The sequence below is a fragment of the Vulpes lagopus genome, chromosome 15, assembly GCF_018345385.1.
Source record: "Vulpes lagopus strain Blue_001 chromosome 15, ASM1834538v1, whole genome shotgun sequence".
NCBI classification, from domain to species: Eukaryota; Metazoa; Chordata; class Mammalia; order Carnivora; family Canidae; genus Vulpes; species Vulpes lagopus.
This window is the reverse complement of record NC_054838.1, coordinates 9,716,330-9,733,805: the sequence shown is the minus strand read 5'-3', so window position 1 is coordinate 9,733,805 and position 17,476 is coordinate 9,716,330. Positions and strand designations below refer to the sequence as shown.

Sequence of the window (17,476 nt, the reverse complement as noted above, 5' to 3'; positions counted from 1 at the left end):
TGGTTTATTCATTCATGAGAGACACACAGAGAGAGGCAGAGACACAGGCAAAGAGAGGGAGAAGCAGGCTCCTTGCAGGGAGCCTAATGTGGGACTTGATCCCAGAACCCTGGGATCACAGCCTGAGCCAAAGGCAGGCGCTCCACCACTGAGCCACCCAGGTGCCCCTGCCCTGCCTACCTCTTGAACCTTATCTTAAACCACTTTGCTCAGTGGCCTCTGGCCCTCTGATCTTCTTTTATGTGCTTGGATGCATTAAATGCCTTCCTGTGTCAGGGAATTTTGTACAAGCTGTTCTTTATACCTGGATGTCCCCCTCTCTCTTGCCTTCTCTCTTCTCCCAGCTACCTTCTATAGACCCTTCAGATCTCAGCTCAACGGTCACATTTTCCTGGGTGTTAGCCTTCTGATCTGCATAATAGGGTTATTAGTTAAGACTTACTAAATACGATTGCTATGAGAATTAAGTAAGTAAATAAGTGTAAAAAGATTAGAACAGTACCTGAATGTAGTAACTTCATATTAAAATTAACTGTTATAATAAATCTAACATTAAAAGTTTTGTTATGATTTTTACATTACCATTATCTTTCCTGAGGATGGCCTTTCCTACCTCTGCAGACTAAGTCTTGTTCCTTCACTACATGGTTTCCTAGTCACCCCACTCTACACCTTTTTGCAGCACTGATCCCAATAATAATTTAAAAGCCGATTTTGTGATTGTTTAAATGTCTGTGTCCCACACATATATGTACTCCCCATATCACTCCATCACTGTATGGTTGTGTTGATATCTTCTCATGGGAGGAAGTATGAATGGGCTTGATGCATACTACCCATTTTAGAGATGGGAACCTGAGGCCCAGATAGTATTTGTTCATTTCTTGCCTGCCTATGAGTGGAGCTCAGTACTCTGCAGGAAAGAGCTATATAAATACCTATACAGGGATGAAATTGAAGTCTTATATTGTACTTGAGTGGGGAGGCCAGTGTTTTTGAGGCTAGACTCTGGGCCATCCAGGGGGTCTAGCTCTGCTCTGTGTCATGAATAGCCTAAGAGTTGCCTCTCTCTTTATTTGCATTATCCCAGCTATGCCACTAACCTTCTCCAATCTGAGCTTCTACCTTCCCATTCCCAGACGAGGGCATTTGGTTAGAGGACTCCTAATGTCCTTTGGGGGCTCTGTCTCAGCCTGCTCCTGGCCTCAAGCTGCACTAGAATCCCTGCTCCTGGGGGCTCTGTAGGGACCAGTAGGACAGACAGACTAACTGTGCCCCATCTGACTTTCTCTTTCTCCAGAACCAAGATGGAGTCTGTGTCCAGTCAGTGTCAGTGATCCTGCATCAGGACCCTCGGAGGCAGGTGACCCTGACCCAAGCGGGGGATGTCCTTCTGTTTGACCAGTACAAGGTCACCCCACCCTACACAGATGGTACGGCTTTGATGGATGAGAGCTAGCTGGGAGTTGGCTGCCCAGGCCTCTTCTTCTAAGCACTGCCCCTGGCCAAAGGCACTGCCACATGGAAAAGAGCTCACGTTCTCTAATACTGGGTGGATCAGGCCAGAGGGGTACCTTGGTCCCAGGAATGTGGACTCAGGACTTGTAAGATGGTCTTTGTCCCATCCCAACATGACAATAGGCTTTACAGCACTATGATGGCTTCTCCTAACATGAGGATATGAATGGGGCTGTTTTCCATCCCTATTTTATTATTTTTAAAGATTTTATTTGAGAGAAGAGAGTGAGAGAGCATGGGGGAGGAGGGGGGAGGGGGAGGGAGAGGGAGAGAGGCAGACTCCCCGCTGAGCAGGGGGCCCTACACAGGGCTAGATCCCAGGACCCCCAGATCATTACCTGAGCTGAATGTGAAACGCTTAACTGAGCCACCCAGGCCCCGCTATTTGTTTCATATTTACTTACTATCCTGTCTGAATCCGCAAGGGATCCGTGGTAGCTTGTAGGAAGCACATCTAACAAAAATGACAAAACTGTTAAGAAATAAAATAGCACCAGAGAAAATTATAAAGCCAAAAAAAAAAAAAAAAAAAGAAAAGAAAAGAAAAGAAAAAAAAAGAATAAGGGTTCAAGAACGAGAAGAGTGGAGATGTAGGGGGAGGGGGGGATGTAAAGAGGCCAAATAAACGCAAGCCGCAAAAGGTGAAAAATTCACTACAATTAAAAAATTGGAAATTGCTACAATTGAATCTAAAACCACATCGTGAGCTTCCTGGTGGCCATTGTGGAAAACAAAACAAAACAAAAAAGGGTAGTTAACAGAATTCTCCTTTGCTACAGAAGGAAGTTATTATCAGTTTCTTAAGGAGGAAAAACTTTTAATTGGCATTTCATACTTAAAAAAAAAAAGAAAAGAAAAATTCTCAGCCGGGGTTGCCCTGGCGTTGGCCCCGGTTCCTGACTGCACCAGTGAACAGGATTCCCTCACGGCGCCCCAAGCCAACCGCTCCCTTGGGAGGGCTTTGGCCGGTGTGGACCGGGCTGGCGGGGCACGGGGTCAGGGGTCAGCGAGGCCCTGCGGGCGGGGGGGGGGGGGGTGGCTCGCACGTCCGCACAACTTCCCACCTCCCTTCCGCGGTTCTGTTGCCCAGACGCCTTTGAGATCCGGAGGCTGTCGTCCACGTCCCTGCGGGTGAGGACCAACGTGGGCGTGCGGGTGCTCTACGACCGCCAAGGGCTGCGGCTCTACCTGCAGGTGGACCAGCGATGGGCGGACGACACCGTGGGTCTCTGCGGCACCTTCAACGGCAACACGCAGGACGACTTCCTGTACGTGCCCCTGCCCCGGAAGCAGAAGGCGGGGGTGGGCCCCTGAAGGCCCGGCGAGGCGCTCCCCCTTGAGCGGCCTCCGTGACGGGGCCACGCATGCGCCGTGGATCATTTATGCCTCGGCCTTTACATTGAAGCGTGTTTCTCCGAGGCGGTGTCTCACGGTCTCCCCGGTGCGGAGGACTCGCCCGAGGAGCCCGTGGAGATGCCGACTCCTCGCCTCTACGTCTCCGGGGTCTCCTGGGTTGGGGCGCAAGGATCCTGGTTTTAATGAGTGAGCGCCGCGATTCTAGTGCGAGAGATCTACGGGTCGTGCCGCAGAAGTGCTGCGTTACAGTGAGGTCTTGAAGTTGGGAGGCCTCAGGCTGGTTTTGATTTGGTTCATGGGTTTCCTTGTTTTAATTGACTGGGAACACCTTTTTTTTAAAAAAATATTTTATTTATTTATTCATGAGAGACACAGGCAGGGGGAGAAGCAGGCTCCACGCAGGGAGCCCGACGAGGGCCTCGATCCCGGGTCTCCAAGGTCACGCCCTGGGCCACGGCGGCGCTAAACTGCTGGGCCACCCGGGCTGCCCTGGGAGCACCTTTAGATGAGCGTAGGCCTCCAGTGAGCCATTGATGCCCAAACTCCTGCTTTCTATACTTCCCCCCCAAAAAAAAGTTGGGCTGGTAGGTGGTTTCACTCATTGATTCAGTCTCTTTGGCCTGGATCGGTTGAATTAAACCCATTTCAGGAAACAGTGGTTGCAGGTGTACTCTCGCAGCTAGGCTTATGGTTCAAGTAATCAGGTATTAAATAAAAGACATTTCTATGGAAATGAAAGAACACCGATGGTGATGAATTGGATTAAATGTTAAGCCCGTGCCTGAGTTCTAAGGGCAGCCAGTTGGGAAGATTTCTGGATGTCAGACTTTAAGCATCTTCTCAGGGAGTGAGGGCAGGTTGAGGGAATCTGACAGATGTTCCCGGTTTGTAGTTCAGATGTTTCCGGGGATCTTGTGAGCAGCCCAGAGAGCAACAGGCACACACAGATCGTCTATGAATTTGCTATTACGGTGATTTCTTTACCTCAGGTTGTTGATATTCAGGGCGCCTGGGTGGCTCAGTCAGTTAAGCGTCTGCCTTCAGCTCCAGGTGTGATCTCAGGGTCCTGGGATCCAGCTCCGTATCGGGCTCCCTGCTCAGTGGGCCGGTCTAAGCCATAGATCTTTCCTGCCTGGTGCATGAGGGTTGCACCATGTGAGCCTCCCCACCTTCAGGGGAAGGCTGTTTCCCGAGGCCTGACCAAGAATCGAGAGAAAGCCTGTCTGGGTGTGGATACAGTTTAGGGACTTGGGAGGGGACGAGAGTCAGACTTTCCAGAAAGGGGAATCAAGGGTTGACCTAGAAGGTTAGAGGTTCTGGCTGCTTTTTCAAGTTATATGCATTCGGTGACGCAGAAGTAAAAAGGAGAGGCTTTCTTCAGCCAGAGAGGACATTCTTCAGATTGTTTCGGAAAAACAAGAATAAGAAAATACGAAGAGCTTTTAAATGCATGCACATTAAAAAAAAAAAAAAGTAGCATTCTACTCTGTCTTGCCTGGCGGGGCGGACGTGAGGGCAACTGGCCAGCCTGGTGGAGACAGCCCCTTGCTTAGTGGGTGTGCGACTTGCCGCTCTCCCCAATGGGAGCTCTGGGCAGAGAAGTTGCTGTGCTCGCACTGCTCAGGAGCGTAAGGGGAGCGTGCTGAGCGCCGGCGGGCCTGTCCCAGCCCTGCCCGTTAGGGTCTCTGCAGCCTCTTGGAGACTGGTGATGTCCAGGAGGCATGCTTTCCCCCTTTCCTTCATTACCACTCGCATGACTATTTCCTGGCTAGAGGGGAAGGTTAGGCAAAGGAACTTGCAGGAGCTGCTCATGGAGAAGGAAAGAGGAAGGCTTAATCCGGGGAAGTTTGGTTCACGGCGTCCCTGTTTCTGTCCGACATGAAGAGCTGGGGGTGGGTGGTGAGCATAGGGTAGGGGTGGCCCCCAGCCACGTTTGAGCCCCTTTGGAGCCTGTTAGATGTGACGTGTGTGCGCACGTGTATACATCCATAATCGTCTGTGTTTGTGTGTGACGGTGTAGACTCCCTTGGCTGTCTGCATGTCTGGCATATATTTGTGCTCTGCATGTGTCTGTGTGTGCAGTGAGGGTGTGTGTGAGTGGTGTTTGTAGGTCTGTGTGGCATGCGTGCCTCTGCGTGTGTGGGCTCATGCTTGGTCTGTGTGTGTATACGTGAGTAGACACTTATTTGGGTGGACGCTGTACGTCCATCTGAGTACACATGAGCACACATGGCACGTGTGTGAGTGTGGCTATGCTGTGACTGCAGGTCCCCGGTGGGTGTGCCCGAGAGCACCCCACAGCTCTTTGGCAACTCCTGGAAAACCCTGTCTGCCTGCTCCCCACTGGTCTCCGGCTCCCCGCTGGACCCCTGTGATGTGCACTTGCAAGCAGGTGAGTGGGGAGTGGGGGGGGGGTACTGGAGAGGGGTGAGATGGGAACTCTGGGCCTGAGGAGGCTGGGGGGAAGAAGTGGGGGGGACTGGAGAGGGGTGAGATGGGAACTCTGGGCCTGAGGAGGCTGGGCAGGGGGGGCAGAAGCGGTAAGGGCAGGTGGAGGAGCTGCAGAGGGGACTTTAGTTCCCTCCCGTAAGGGCTGGGCACACGGGAGCTTCAGGCCCTACCGCTGCTGCATAGACGCGGATGGGTGCTGGCTCGCCCATCTCAGGGTGAAAGCCTAAGCCCTCACTGTGGCCCCACCAGGCCCTGCACTCTCTGCCCGTCCCCTGGGCCCCCCACTCTGCTGCAGCCACCCGGCTCTTGCTGTTCCTCTTCCACAGCCAGGTCTGGTCTCTGCTCCAGGCCTTTAGACTTGCCCTTCCCTCCACCTGGAATGCTCTTCCCTCACTAAACACCGGCCATACTCCCTCACCTCTTTCAACTTTTAGTTTACACTTCCTGTCACCACAGACATGCCTTCCTGGCCTTGTTTAAAATTGCATTTGCCCCGCCCACGCCTCCTTCAATGCCCATCTGCCTTCCCACCTTTCTCTCCCTCTGAGGCCTTCCCCTTCCCCTTCGCCCTGTAAGTTGTTCGGGTGCAGTCTCCTTGGACCACAGGGTAAGCAGGAGTTTTGTTCACTCTTCCGAGCATGTGGATTCATGTCCCATGCAAGGTGGACCATGTTGCATGAATGTGCTACACACACACACACACACACACACACACACACTCGCCCTCGCTCTCCTTTAGTCATTTACCCCCATGTCCATGGCCTGCTGTACACACACACACCCTCCCATCCACCTTCTCATGCCAACCACCCTGACTATGAGGTGGGGCATGGAGAGGTAGGAGAGGCCCCAGGAAGAGGCTGGGGCCCAGGGCACCAGGCAGACCAGCTCCCTGCTCCCCACCCCTGCTCTTCCCATCCAGCCTCCTTTGCAGTGCAGTCCTGCAGCGTGCTCACCGGGGAGCTGTTTGCGCCCTGCTCCGCGTACCTGAGCCCCGTGCCCTACTTTGAGCAGTGCCGCCAGGATGCCTGCCGCTGCGGGCAGCCCTGCCTGTGTGCCACACTGGCCCACTACGCTCACCTGTGCCGGCGCCATGGGCTCCCCGTTGACTTCCGTGCCCACCTGCCTGCCTGTGGTGAGTGCCCCACACAGGTGCACCCACAGGAGGGCGGCCCGAGGAGCCTGAGCTCCAGACCCACGTGTTCACCTGCCCCTCTGCCACCTGACACCCCCCACCCCACCCCTCTTCCATGCTGTCCATCCCCTTGGCCACCCAGGCCTGCCACTCAGGACATGTGACACTGGCCACTTTTCTGTTACCCTCACCTCCAGCCCATCTCCAAGTCCTGCCAGGCCTGTCAATTGGAGATTGAAATTCACCCACTTGTCACCACCTCCACTGCCACCACCCGGGGCTGGGGCTTCCCAGTAGGCCTCCCTGCAGCCCGAGCGAGCCTTCTCGAGATCACTGGCTCCCATTGCCCTCAGTGCACATATGCCTCAATGGGCATGAGCTGGCCCTTGCTCACCCCCCCACACCTGGGCCACGGTCCTCCCCATGTCTCAGTTGTCTCTGTGCCTCCAGCCCTAGCACAAGCCCCACTCACAGTGAGCTCTTAGCATATGTTTGTTGAAGAAATGAAAAGAGTCTGTCTTGGGAGCCAAGAGATCTGAGGTCTGTGCCAGCCCTGCAGGTAACTGCTGTGTGCCCCTGGCAAGGCCCTGCCCCTCTCTGAACCAGAGTTTCTCCAGAGGTGACTAGACAGGACCAGTGGTTTGTAACCCTGGCTGCACATTGGACTCATCATAGGAGCTTTTAAAGAAAAATGCACATATCTGTGCTATGTTCAGTATCGATGAAAAGAACATATCTGGCAATGGGGGTCGGCATCAACATTTTTAAATGGAGACTGATGTGTAGCCTGGGTGAGAACAACAGCTTGACAGTCTGGCTCTGGCAGGTACAGGAGACCCTGAGGGAGTGGGATGCTGGCCAGATGAGGAGAGTAGCCTTGAATCTTTGGACAGAGGGCCCCAACAGACTGCTAAATGGGGCACATTGATCTTCACAGCCTACGTGTGTTATAGTCGTGGAAGTGAGAGGGACAGAAGTGTGTGGAATACCCACCTGTGCCTGTGTCTATGTGTAGGTGATGGATGGGTATAGGACTGTCAGTGAGTGATGACCTCTGCCCTCCCCAAGTATCACTACCTAAGAGGAACACCCTGCGGAGAAAAAGAAATACCAATGGCAGGGTCCAGGCTGAGCTCAGGAAGGAGACCCAGCCCTGCCACTATGCCGTTGTAGTGTAGTGGAAGTGGGACTCTGCAGTCAGACCTGGGTTCAAATCCCATGTCTGACCTTGACCCGCTCTGTGACCTTGAACAAAGTTCTTCTCTGGTTCTCAGTTCTCATCAGGATGATGACCCCACCCCCACACAATGGTGGGGAGGAGGGAGACAAAGCACATGGTTTCATTTCCCACTACAGCACTGTCCTGTGAGGCCACCAAGGAGTATAGCCCCTGTGTGGCCCTGTGTGGACAAACCTGCCAGGACCTGGCCGGCCCTGTGACCTGTGCGGCTGGTGGCAGCAGTGACCTCAGTGGGGATGAGTGTGTAGAAGGCTGTACCTGCCCGCCGGACACCTATCTGGATACCCAGGCTGACCTCTGTGTTCCTAGGTGAGTGAGCTAGCTTGACCTCTGTCAGGGAGTGGGAGGGGAGAGGCTGAGGGTCTCCAGGGTATCTGAGGCTGGGGAGGCTGACTGCATTTCTCATGTCCCTGCTTCATTTCATAGTCATAGGGCAGAGCTTGTTGGGTGATTGGGTGGATGGGCTTTCTCCCTTGGACCCCTCCCTCCAGGCCTTTTTCCTCAGCCCCAGCTCTTTAGACCACTCCAGCCTGGCTTCCGCATGAGACAGAATAACAAGCCCACAGAAACAGCCTCTCTCCCTTCATCTCCTCTTTCCTTTCACAAATATTTATTGACCACCTCATATGTTCTAGACAATTCTAGACCCTGGAAATTCAGCAGCAGACAAAACAGAATCCTGCCCTCATGGAGCTCACATATTTGTGCCAGGACAGATTAATAAAAAGACAGACACTTAAAGGGTCTGGTGGTAACAAGCTACAAACAGGCAGGGAGAGGTTACTGTTGTGTCGCATGGGGTAAGTACAGGAGGAAGGCCTTTCTGCTGAGGTGACGTGAGCAAAGATGGGGTGAAGTGAGGGAAGAATGCTCCAGGCCAAGGGAACAGCTAGCTCTGAGGCTGGTTGAGGCGTGTCCTTAGTGTGATTGGAGGCAGGGGTGACCTGATTGGAGGTGGTGACCTCACAGGATCCCAGGGCGGACTGGCAAAGCCCTTGGTCCCCTCTTGGCCTGCTTCTCCTCTAGGATGGTGTCACATTCCACTGAGAGGTGGGGGCTGGAGAGGGGCTCCTGTAGGGGTATTTTGCAATCACCCAGAGGCCTTTCCAAACTATAGGATCCTCTTTTGAGATCCCCACCCCTGGCGGTTGAGTATTGCCAACAAAAGGGCCTCTGAGGTTTATATGGGGGGAGGGGTTGGAGAGAGAGAAGGTGGCCTAGAAGCACAGGGGTTGGATGAGTTCAGACATCCCTTCCAGCCTTCAGTTGGTTTGCTCCAAGGCCTGTCCTTTGCCAGGACTGGCAGGGGCCATGGAAGGTGTGTGAGGAGGATACTGTCTTTGCCCTCAGCTGACCTACAAAGAGGAGCCAAAAGAGAGCATAAGGGACCCTGTGAGGAATAGATGAGATGACGTATTTGGAGGGCCTAGCCTGGTGTTCAGAATGTTTAACAATCGGTATGGTGTGGGCACTGAGCGATCAGAACAAATGCTGGGTATGAATGAGCAGGGTATGCGTTTGTCCCTGACACAGCCCAGGCTCAGGAAGCGTGGCCCTGTTCTTGTCACCTCTCTTTTCCCTGGCCCCAGGGAGGTTGGCTTCGGGTGGACAGAGACCAGAGAGGCTATCTTTGTTCTGGCTCACTGGATGGCCCTGACCTCAGTCCCTGGTGCCAGTGGCTTCCCCACTCCCTGGAGATGTGTCACCTGTCACAGCAGATGCCATTTCTCATCTCTGTGCCCTTATACGCCTGGCTGCTGAGGGCTGGGGTCCCCATCCTCGGCAGTCCCTAACCTGGCTCCTGAGTCGGCTCACTTTTCTCTGGTCCTGGGTTTTACAGGAACCAGTGCTCCTGCCACTTTCAAGGAATGGACTATCCCCCTGGAGACAGCGACATCCATCTCTGGGCCACTGGTGAGCTCCCTAGATAGCAGCGTCAGTGTCCTCTCTTTAAATGGAAGTTGCTGAGTGAAGAAAATACAGCCGAGCAGATCTTTTCACAAAGCAGTGCTCACCCTCCGCCTCTGTGCAGGGGGCCAGGGACGGAGTGGGGATACATGTCTGAGCCCTGCAGGGCCCGAGCACAGCAGCTTACAGTCTGTGGCTCTGCAGTGACTGAGTCAGCTAATCCCAGTGCGCCCCCACTCCCCCTCTCTCTACAGCCACTGTAAAGATGGAGTCATGAGCTGCGATAGCAGAGCCCCAGGTAAGGTGGAAGGGGACGGGTTCTCCTGGGGACTCCTCCACAGTAGTGGGGTTATGGAGAGGAGAGTGGGGAGCTTGAGGATAGACCAGGACAGAGAGAGCCCAGCCACATCTTGCCTCACACTGAGCCTCCTGTATTCTTTGCCGCCTTGGAAGAGGCTCCAGTTTGGAGGGCGGCATCCAGAAATCCTGGCCCAACCTCAGCCCCACGCTAGCGGCTGTCCCTCCTGCTTCTCAGGAAGGAGAGGCTGAGACTCTGTCTTCATCAGGGGCAGCCAGTGGGGCTGTCTGGACAGTCCCTCAACCTCCCACGGGGCCTGGGTTTCCCGATCTGAGCTGTCACTCATCTGCTAAGGCTGACTCTGTGCCCAGCCGTGTGGTAGACTTGGGGGTCACAGAGCTGGAAAGGACAGCCTGGGCCTTTGAGACCGTCCCAGACAATAGAGGTGGGGGTAGGGTAGCATGGTGGTGGGGCAGCCTGTGAAGGAGGTGGAGATGGAAGAGAGGGCACTGGAGCAGGAGGGCAGGGAGCAGTGAGGATGGGGATTGGCACAGAGTGGTCAGAGAATACTCATATGGGAGGTGGCAAAGAACAGGGCCTCCGAGTCTGGCAGCCCTGGGTTCAAATCTTGCCTAGTGCTTGCAGGCTGTTCAGCCCTGGGTAACTCACTTCACCTCTCTGAGCCTTCGCTTCCTCTTTTGCATCTATGGCCTAGAATTCTGTGTTTTCTTTTTGTTGCTTCTGGCTTCAGACTGCTTCTTCTTTGGGACTTTTACCTCATCTCCTGTGCCTATTCTTTTCTCTCTGCTGCATCCCAAGCTGGGCTTGAAACTCACCTCCTTTTTATTGATTTCCCTAAAAAAGATCACTTACACGAGGTGTAAGCATGCACAGCTGACTTGACTGAAGGCTCAGAGAGAGGGGGGGTTTATATCACAGAAACATAGGTAATGGGAAATTGACTTTCCTGTTGTTAAAAGTCCTCTGGCCATGCTGCATCACAATCCTCTTTCTGGATCATCTCCTGGTCTCTTTGGAGGTACTTCTCTCACCTTATTATGGCTTTGAAAGCAGAAGTCCCTTCTTTCCATTGTACGGGAAATGGGGGATGCTAATACCTCACAGAGTTGTTGCAGGATCCAGTATGATAATGCATGTGAAGTGCCTGGAGCAGTATCTGGTGGAGAGGACGTGATACCCTTGGTACTGGTAGTGGTGGTGCTTGTCCTATGTGACAGCACACGCCCTCCCTCCCTCTATGATGTGCATCTGGGAACCCAAGGAATGCCTCTGAAAGCATCATAGCCCCATCTCTCCCTGCACCCTCCAGCTGTTGGGTCGCTAGGTCTCCCTGGCCACCCCTGCCACCCAGGAACTCCCCTCCCCTCACCTGACACTAGGGCCTGGTGTCTCAAATGTCCTGCTGAGCATCCAGGCTCCTCCCAGCAGCCACCGTCTTCTCTTCCAGCCACCAGCTGCCCTGCGGGCCAGGTCTTCGTGAACTGCAGTGACCTGCACGCCGACCCCAGGCTGAGCAGAGAGAGGACATGTGAGCATCAGCTGCTGAACCTGAGCGTGCCAGCTCATGGCCCCTGTCTCTCGGGCTGTGCCTGTCCCCAGGGGTGAGTATCCATGTTGCCTGGTCCCCCTCTCCAGGAGGCTGGCAGAGCCAGGGGCCACGAGGCAGAGGGAGGGGCAAGGAATTCCTCACTCGGCCATGCAGGGGGGATGGCTGTGTGATCACGTAAGGGCCAGCACAGAATCTGAGAAAGAACCGTGGTGTGGGGACCCAGCCCGGAGTGGATCCTTCCTGGCTCTGCTTCTTGCTGTGGTGTGACCTTGGATGATGAAAAGGCCTAGCCTGTCTGAGGCTCTGTTTTTCATCTGTACAGTGGGAATGATAATAGCGCCTACCACTTCAGCATGTTGTCGTGAGGAGTACAGGCATTGCTGAAGTGGAAGCACTGAATGGGGTGTGTGGCACGCTCCAGAGGAGTGGGTTGAAGCCCATGAGAGAAAAGCCATGTTTCACCTCTCTGCCCCTTTCTCTACGAAGGCCTGACCAGAGCCCTCAGGTGGAGGGCTGGTGCCCCTGTAATACTCCAAAAAGAAAGGCCCCACCCAGTGGAAATAGTCTCCCACCCAGGTGTCTGAGACGCCACACAAGCTGAGTTTTGTGGGCGTGCCTCGTGGGCTGCGGGGCCGGCCTCCTTCTTCACCAGTGCTTGTTCCTGATTCTGGTCTCACTTCAGGTGTGGGCCGAGAAGTTCGATGCCTGATTCAATGACTTGGCAGCCCAGGGTTGTCCTTCAGCTGGGGCAGAGCTTGGTGGTCAGCTGGGAGTTCCAGCCAGGCCTGGCAGTCAAGGGAAGTGAGGGGGTGGGGGGATCAAGCTGGTAAGAGGAGGGAATACTCAGTTCCGGCTTTACTATTTATAAGACAACTTGCTTTTATCACTTCCTTCAATCTCAGAGCGTCTTTGGGAGGAAGGAAGGAAGGATCATTACTCTCCTTTTGCAGATGAAGAAACTGAGGCGAAGGGCAGGGTGGAGAGAAGTGGTTGGTCCAGGAGCCGTGACTCAAACCCAACTTTGCTTACTCCGGATCCTGCCCTTTGGCCAGAGCATGCCAGCTCCGTGAGGCCGGGGGTCTGGTCCCCCATACAGAGGTCATATTGTGGGCTAGGAGCCACCCCTTCCCAGGCAAAGGCATCCACAAGAGACCCCTGTGAGGTCTCAAAAGCTTCCTTTTGAGGATCCTTGCCACAGGATCCTTGCCACCATTTAAGTGGCAGGGTGTGGACTATGCTTGCTGCCACATAGGCCCCAGAGGAGCTTATGAGGAATGTCTGTCATTGAAGGCCTGTTGCGTCACTCTCCTTGTGTGTACAAGCCTGCCTCTCTGAGGACAGGGAGAGCCATTGCCTCTGGGGTCAGGAACTGAGGGTTGCTCACTGCCACCTGTGATGACAAGGCCACAGAGGCCAGGTGGAACTGAGAGCTGGGCCAGTGACCCATCCTGTGACTTCCCTGAACATGTTTTCATCTGTACAATGAGGACTGCTGACTGCCTCCCAGAGGGGCTTGGGAATGAAGGATTCAGTGAGAGTGCTCTCATGACGGTGCTTTGTGGTCTCAAACTATACTCCTCAAACATTAACGTGCATGCGCATGCACCATCAGGGATCTGACCCTGATTCAGGAGGCCTGGGCAGGGGGGACCTGTAACTCTGCATTTCTAGCAAGCTCCCAGGAGATCCCAATACTGCTGGTCTGGCCACTACAATTTGAATAGCAGGGTTCTAGAACATTATCCACCATTAAGAATTAGCTTAACTCAGATCAAAAAGCCAGAGTGGTATTCCCTTTTCAATCCCCAGGTTCCAAAGGGATGGATAGAATGTGAAGATTTCTAATGGGCTGGGTAACCTGTGACAAGTTACATGGCCACCTGGGCATCAGTTTTCTTGTCCATAAGCTGCGACTGGTTGGTTGTTGGCTGAGTCTGAGCAGGGCAGCACCGGAATCCTCTTCCTCTGTTCTTGGCCTTTTATTTTTTTTTTTTTTTTAAGATTTGGTGGTCCCTCATCCATATGAAGGCCAACAAAGTTTGATCCACTTTAATTTTTTTATTTATTTATTTATTTATTTTTATTTATGATAGTCATACAGAGAGAAAGAGAGAGAGGCAGAGACACAGGCAGAGGGAGAAGCAGGCTCCATGCGCCGGGAGCCTGACGTGGGATTCGATCCCGGGTCTCCAGGATCGCGCCCTGGGCCAAAGACAGGCGCCAAACCGCTGCGCCACCCAGGGATCCCTGTTCTTGGCCTTTTAAAGTTCAGTTCAGGTCCTGAAGCTGTACTGAGAACATGCACAGTCCAGAGTCCTAAGGGGAGGGGGAGGCCCCCCCAGCTCAGTCACCTGAATATTTGTCACTGACTAGGTGACATCAGACAAGTCACTTTTTCTGAGCCTGGGTGTCCTCGTCTGTGAATTGAGGATAGTAATCCCACCTTGCAGGGCTCTTGCGAAATTTGAATGAGGCAGTGGCTGCAAGGAGCCAGGCACTGTGTAGTAAGTGCTCCCTAAGACTTGTGTTCTTCCCTTTCTTAATACTGAACACTATCCAATACTGAATTTCTTAATACTGAATACTTAATACTTCACACTGAACCCTTAATACTGAATGCCATATTAATACTGAATTCCCTTTCTTAATCTTAATACTGAATACTTAATACTGAACTGGGGTATTTGCCACAGTGGCTCGCATGCTGTGTTAAATGCCCTATGAGGAGCTTACACACATTCTGTAGGGGTTTGTCAAAGGGAAACTATTAGAGCCTCAACTTGTAAAGAAAGGACAAGGGGATCCCTGGGTGGCGCAGCGGTTTGGCGCTTGTCTTTGGCCCAGGGCGCGATCCTGGAGACCCAGGATCGAATCCCACATCAGGCTCCCGGTGCATGGAGCCTGCTTCTCCCTCTGCCTGTGTCTCTGCCTCTCTCTCTCTCTCTCTGTGACTATCATAAATAAATAAATAAAAAAAAAAAAAAAAAAAGAAAGGACAAGGATTTCCTGCCATTCTGGAATATCCCCTTGGGAGCTGGAGTAGGGCTTCCAAAGATGCCTAAGTATTATCCTAACCATCCCTGCCTGGGACCCTCTGGGACCCTGGGCCCCATATCCCTCTCCATTTATAAGAATCTCTGGGTGCTGGGGATCCCTGGGTGGCTCAGCGGTTTGGAGCCTGCCTTTGGCCCAGGGTGCGATCCTGGAGTTCCGGGATCAAGTCCCACGTCGGGCTCCTGGCATGGAGCCTGCTTCTCCCTCCTCCTGTGTCTCTGCCTCTCTCTCTCTCTCTCTATCATAAGTAAAAATAAATAAATAAATCTTAAAAAAAAAAAAAAAAGAATCTCTGGGTGCCATGTATTGTTCCAAAGGACCCCGAGCCACTACAGGAGCCACTAGGGCTGTTTGTGCCACTTCAGATTTCTTTGCATCTGGCTGCCAAGCCAAGGGTCCTGGGGCCACTAAGCAGTATAGTACAGTGGTTGTAAACACAGACTCTGGAGTCAGGCTTGCATCTTGATTCCACCACTTACTAGGTGAGTTAATTAACTTCCTTGAGTCTCAGTTTCCTCATTTGTAAAGTAGCACAGAGTAAGTGCTCTATGTGAGCAGACAAGCATTGTTTTCCTCATTTGGATGTCATGCATTTGCAGATGTCTTCTGAGGATCCCTTAATAGGTAAGGAGAAGGTGCTCCGCAGGATGAGAGCACCTTGAGGACAGAGGCCAGAGCTTCTCTCTGTTTTGGACACACAGCAGTACTCAAGAACAGGCAGGTCTGTATCGGGCCAGGGAAGGAGCAAGGAATGAATGGTGGGCAGCAGGAAAGATCCCTCGGGAGGTGGCAAGAGGCAAGGCCTGGGCTGAAGGTGGAAGGCATGAGCCAGCCTATTGTTGGTGTCTGATGCAATTATGGGTAGAGGAGGGACAAGCAACCAATATTTATTGTGTATCTATTAGGCACTAGGCAGTGTGCCCAGGTCTGTAATGAAATTCTCATAATGACCTTGGGAGGAAGGCATCATTACCCCTGTTTTATGCACAAAAAACCAGAGGCTTAGGAAGGTTAAGTGGCTTCAGGGAAAACAGTGGATTAAACACATGCTTTTTTTCCCCTCTGCTTCCTCCCACAATGAAATACTGGTAATGGAGGAAAAACAAACAAACAAAAAAACCAAAAAAACCTATAAGTCCCCAGGGACAAAGAGACCGGGCATGGGAATGAGAGTAGCATAAGATGGGTCAATAGTTTTTGAGAAACAAACAAGAATGGATGTGTGGAAACTGACCTTGCAGAGCAGCAGTTGACAGCTTATGCTTGCCCAGAAGGAGGCCGAGGAGAAACAGCCTAGGTTGTATTGACAGCTTCAGGGTCAGGAGGCTCCAGGCATCTCAGAAGGTGGGGTATTGTGGGGGAGACAGGAGGATATCCCATGCAGGGCCAGGTCAACCCCCCCAGGCCTCCTCCCCCATGTTCTGGGGTCACACAACTGCCCTAACCCCATCCAGCAGGAGAAAGGTGGTAAAAGTTTCTGCTGGAACCAGATCAGAGACTTGGATCTCAGGAGCCCCAGGAGGGATGAGATGCAGAGTAAAAACAGGGAGATTAAATGAAAGTCTAGTGGACCTCAGTCCTCTTCTCCAGCTTGGTTTCCACAATAATGGCATTGAAGCTTCTGCCTCCCAGGCTGGAGATGAAGAGGGTTCTTTTGAAAATGGGCTGGGCCAAGAGAAAAAAAATCCACGGAAACTGACATTTTAGGGGTTCTTCCAACCAGATGGTGGCTCCCCTTAATTATGCAGCTTCTAGTCAACTTTTGGTGCCTCACTGCTGTTTTTCTCTTAATTCTTTTAAAGTGAGGCATAATTTATAAACAGTAAGATGTGTAGATTCTAATCATATAGTTTGCTAAGTTATGACAAATTTAAATGTTCACGTATAGTACCAGTGGTAGGTACTCATTGTCATATTTCATTATTGTTTTAATTTATAATTTTAACTGGTAATTTTCCCTAATGACAGTGGGTACTTTTTCATGTGGGTTTTTTTTTTTTTTGGCCATCTGTTTTAATTTTTTAAAAGATTTTGTTTATTTATTCATGAGAGACACGGTGTGCAGAAACATAGGCAGAGGGAAGAAAAGCAGGCTCCATGCAGGAAGCCTGATGTGGGACTCGATCCCAGGACTCCGGGATCATGCCCTAAGCCGAAGGCAGACACTCAACTACTGAGCCACTCAGGCGTCCCTTTTTTGGCCATTTGTATATCTTCCTTTGTGAAGTGTCCATTCAAGTCTTTTGCCCATATCTTATTTGGCTATTTTCTTTAAATTGAGTTGTAGTTCTTTCCTTATCAAATATATACATTGTAAATATTTTCTCCCTGTCTGTGGTTTGCCTATTTATTTACTTAATATATTTTAATATATCTAAAAACTTCTGATAAGCAGTTTTACATTTTGATTATGTCTAATCTATCATTTTCCCCTTTATGATCAGTGCTCTCCCTCTCCTTAGTAATTGCAACTCCAAGGCCGTAAAGACATTCTCTGATGTCTTCCTCTGGTAGTTTTATAATTTTAGCTTTTACATTTGGCTCTATAATCTATCTGAAATGATTCTATATAATAAAATGGAGTCAAATTTCATTTCATTTTTTTCCTGCTGGATCTCCTGTGGTTCTAGCCCCATTTTAATAAAAGACTTTTCTCTCCCTACTGAATTACTTTGGTCTCTTTGTTAAAAAAAATAAATTGACTGTATAAATGTGGATCTATTTCAGGACTCTATTCTATACCATTAATCTCTTTGTTTGTCTCTAGTCCAGTATCATACTGTCTTGATTTCTGAAGCTTTATAGTAAGTCTTGAAATCAGAAAGTGATAGGGATCCAACTTTGTTCTTTTTCAGGATTTTTTGGGCACTTCTGGGTCTTTGCTTTTCCATGTGAACTTAGGGAATTTCTACAGAAGAGCCTCTGGGATTTTTATTGGTTTTGTGT

General features: G+C 51.6%; 1 protein-coding gene across 1 annotated transcript in view; it reads left to right on the top strand.

Annotated features, from left to right (window-relative positions):
- OTOG (otogelin) overlaps window positions 1-17,476 on the top strand; it is a 90,891-nt gene that overhangs the window by 21,494 nt on the left and 51,921 nt on the right. The window contains 9 exon segments of the mRNA XM_041730653.1: window positions 1,301-1,433; window positions 2,609-2,786; window positions 5,142-5,266; window positions 6,248-6,460; window positions 7,817-8,009; window positions 9,541-9,593; window positions 9,596-9,614; window positions 9,863-9,906; window positions 11,375-11,528. Coding sequence (XP_041586587.1) covers window positions 1,301-1,433; window positions 2,609-2,786; window positions 5,142-5,266; window positions 6,248-6,460; window positions 7,817-8,009; window positions 9,541-9,593; window positions 9,596-9,614; window positions 9,863-9,906; window positions 11,375-11,528 — 1,112 coding nt within the window.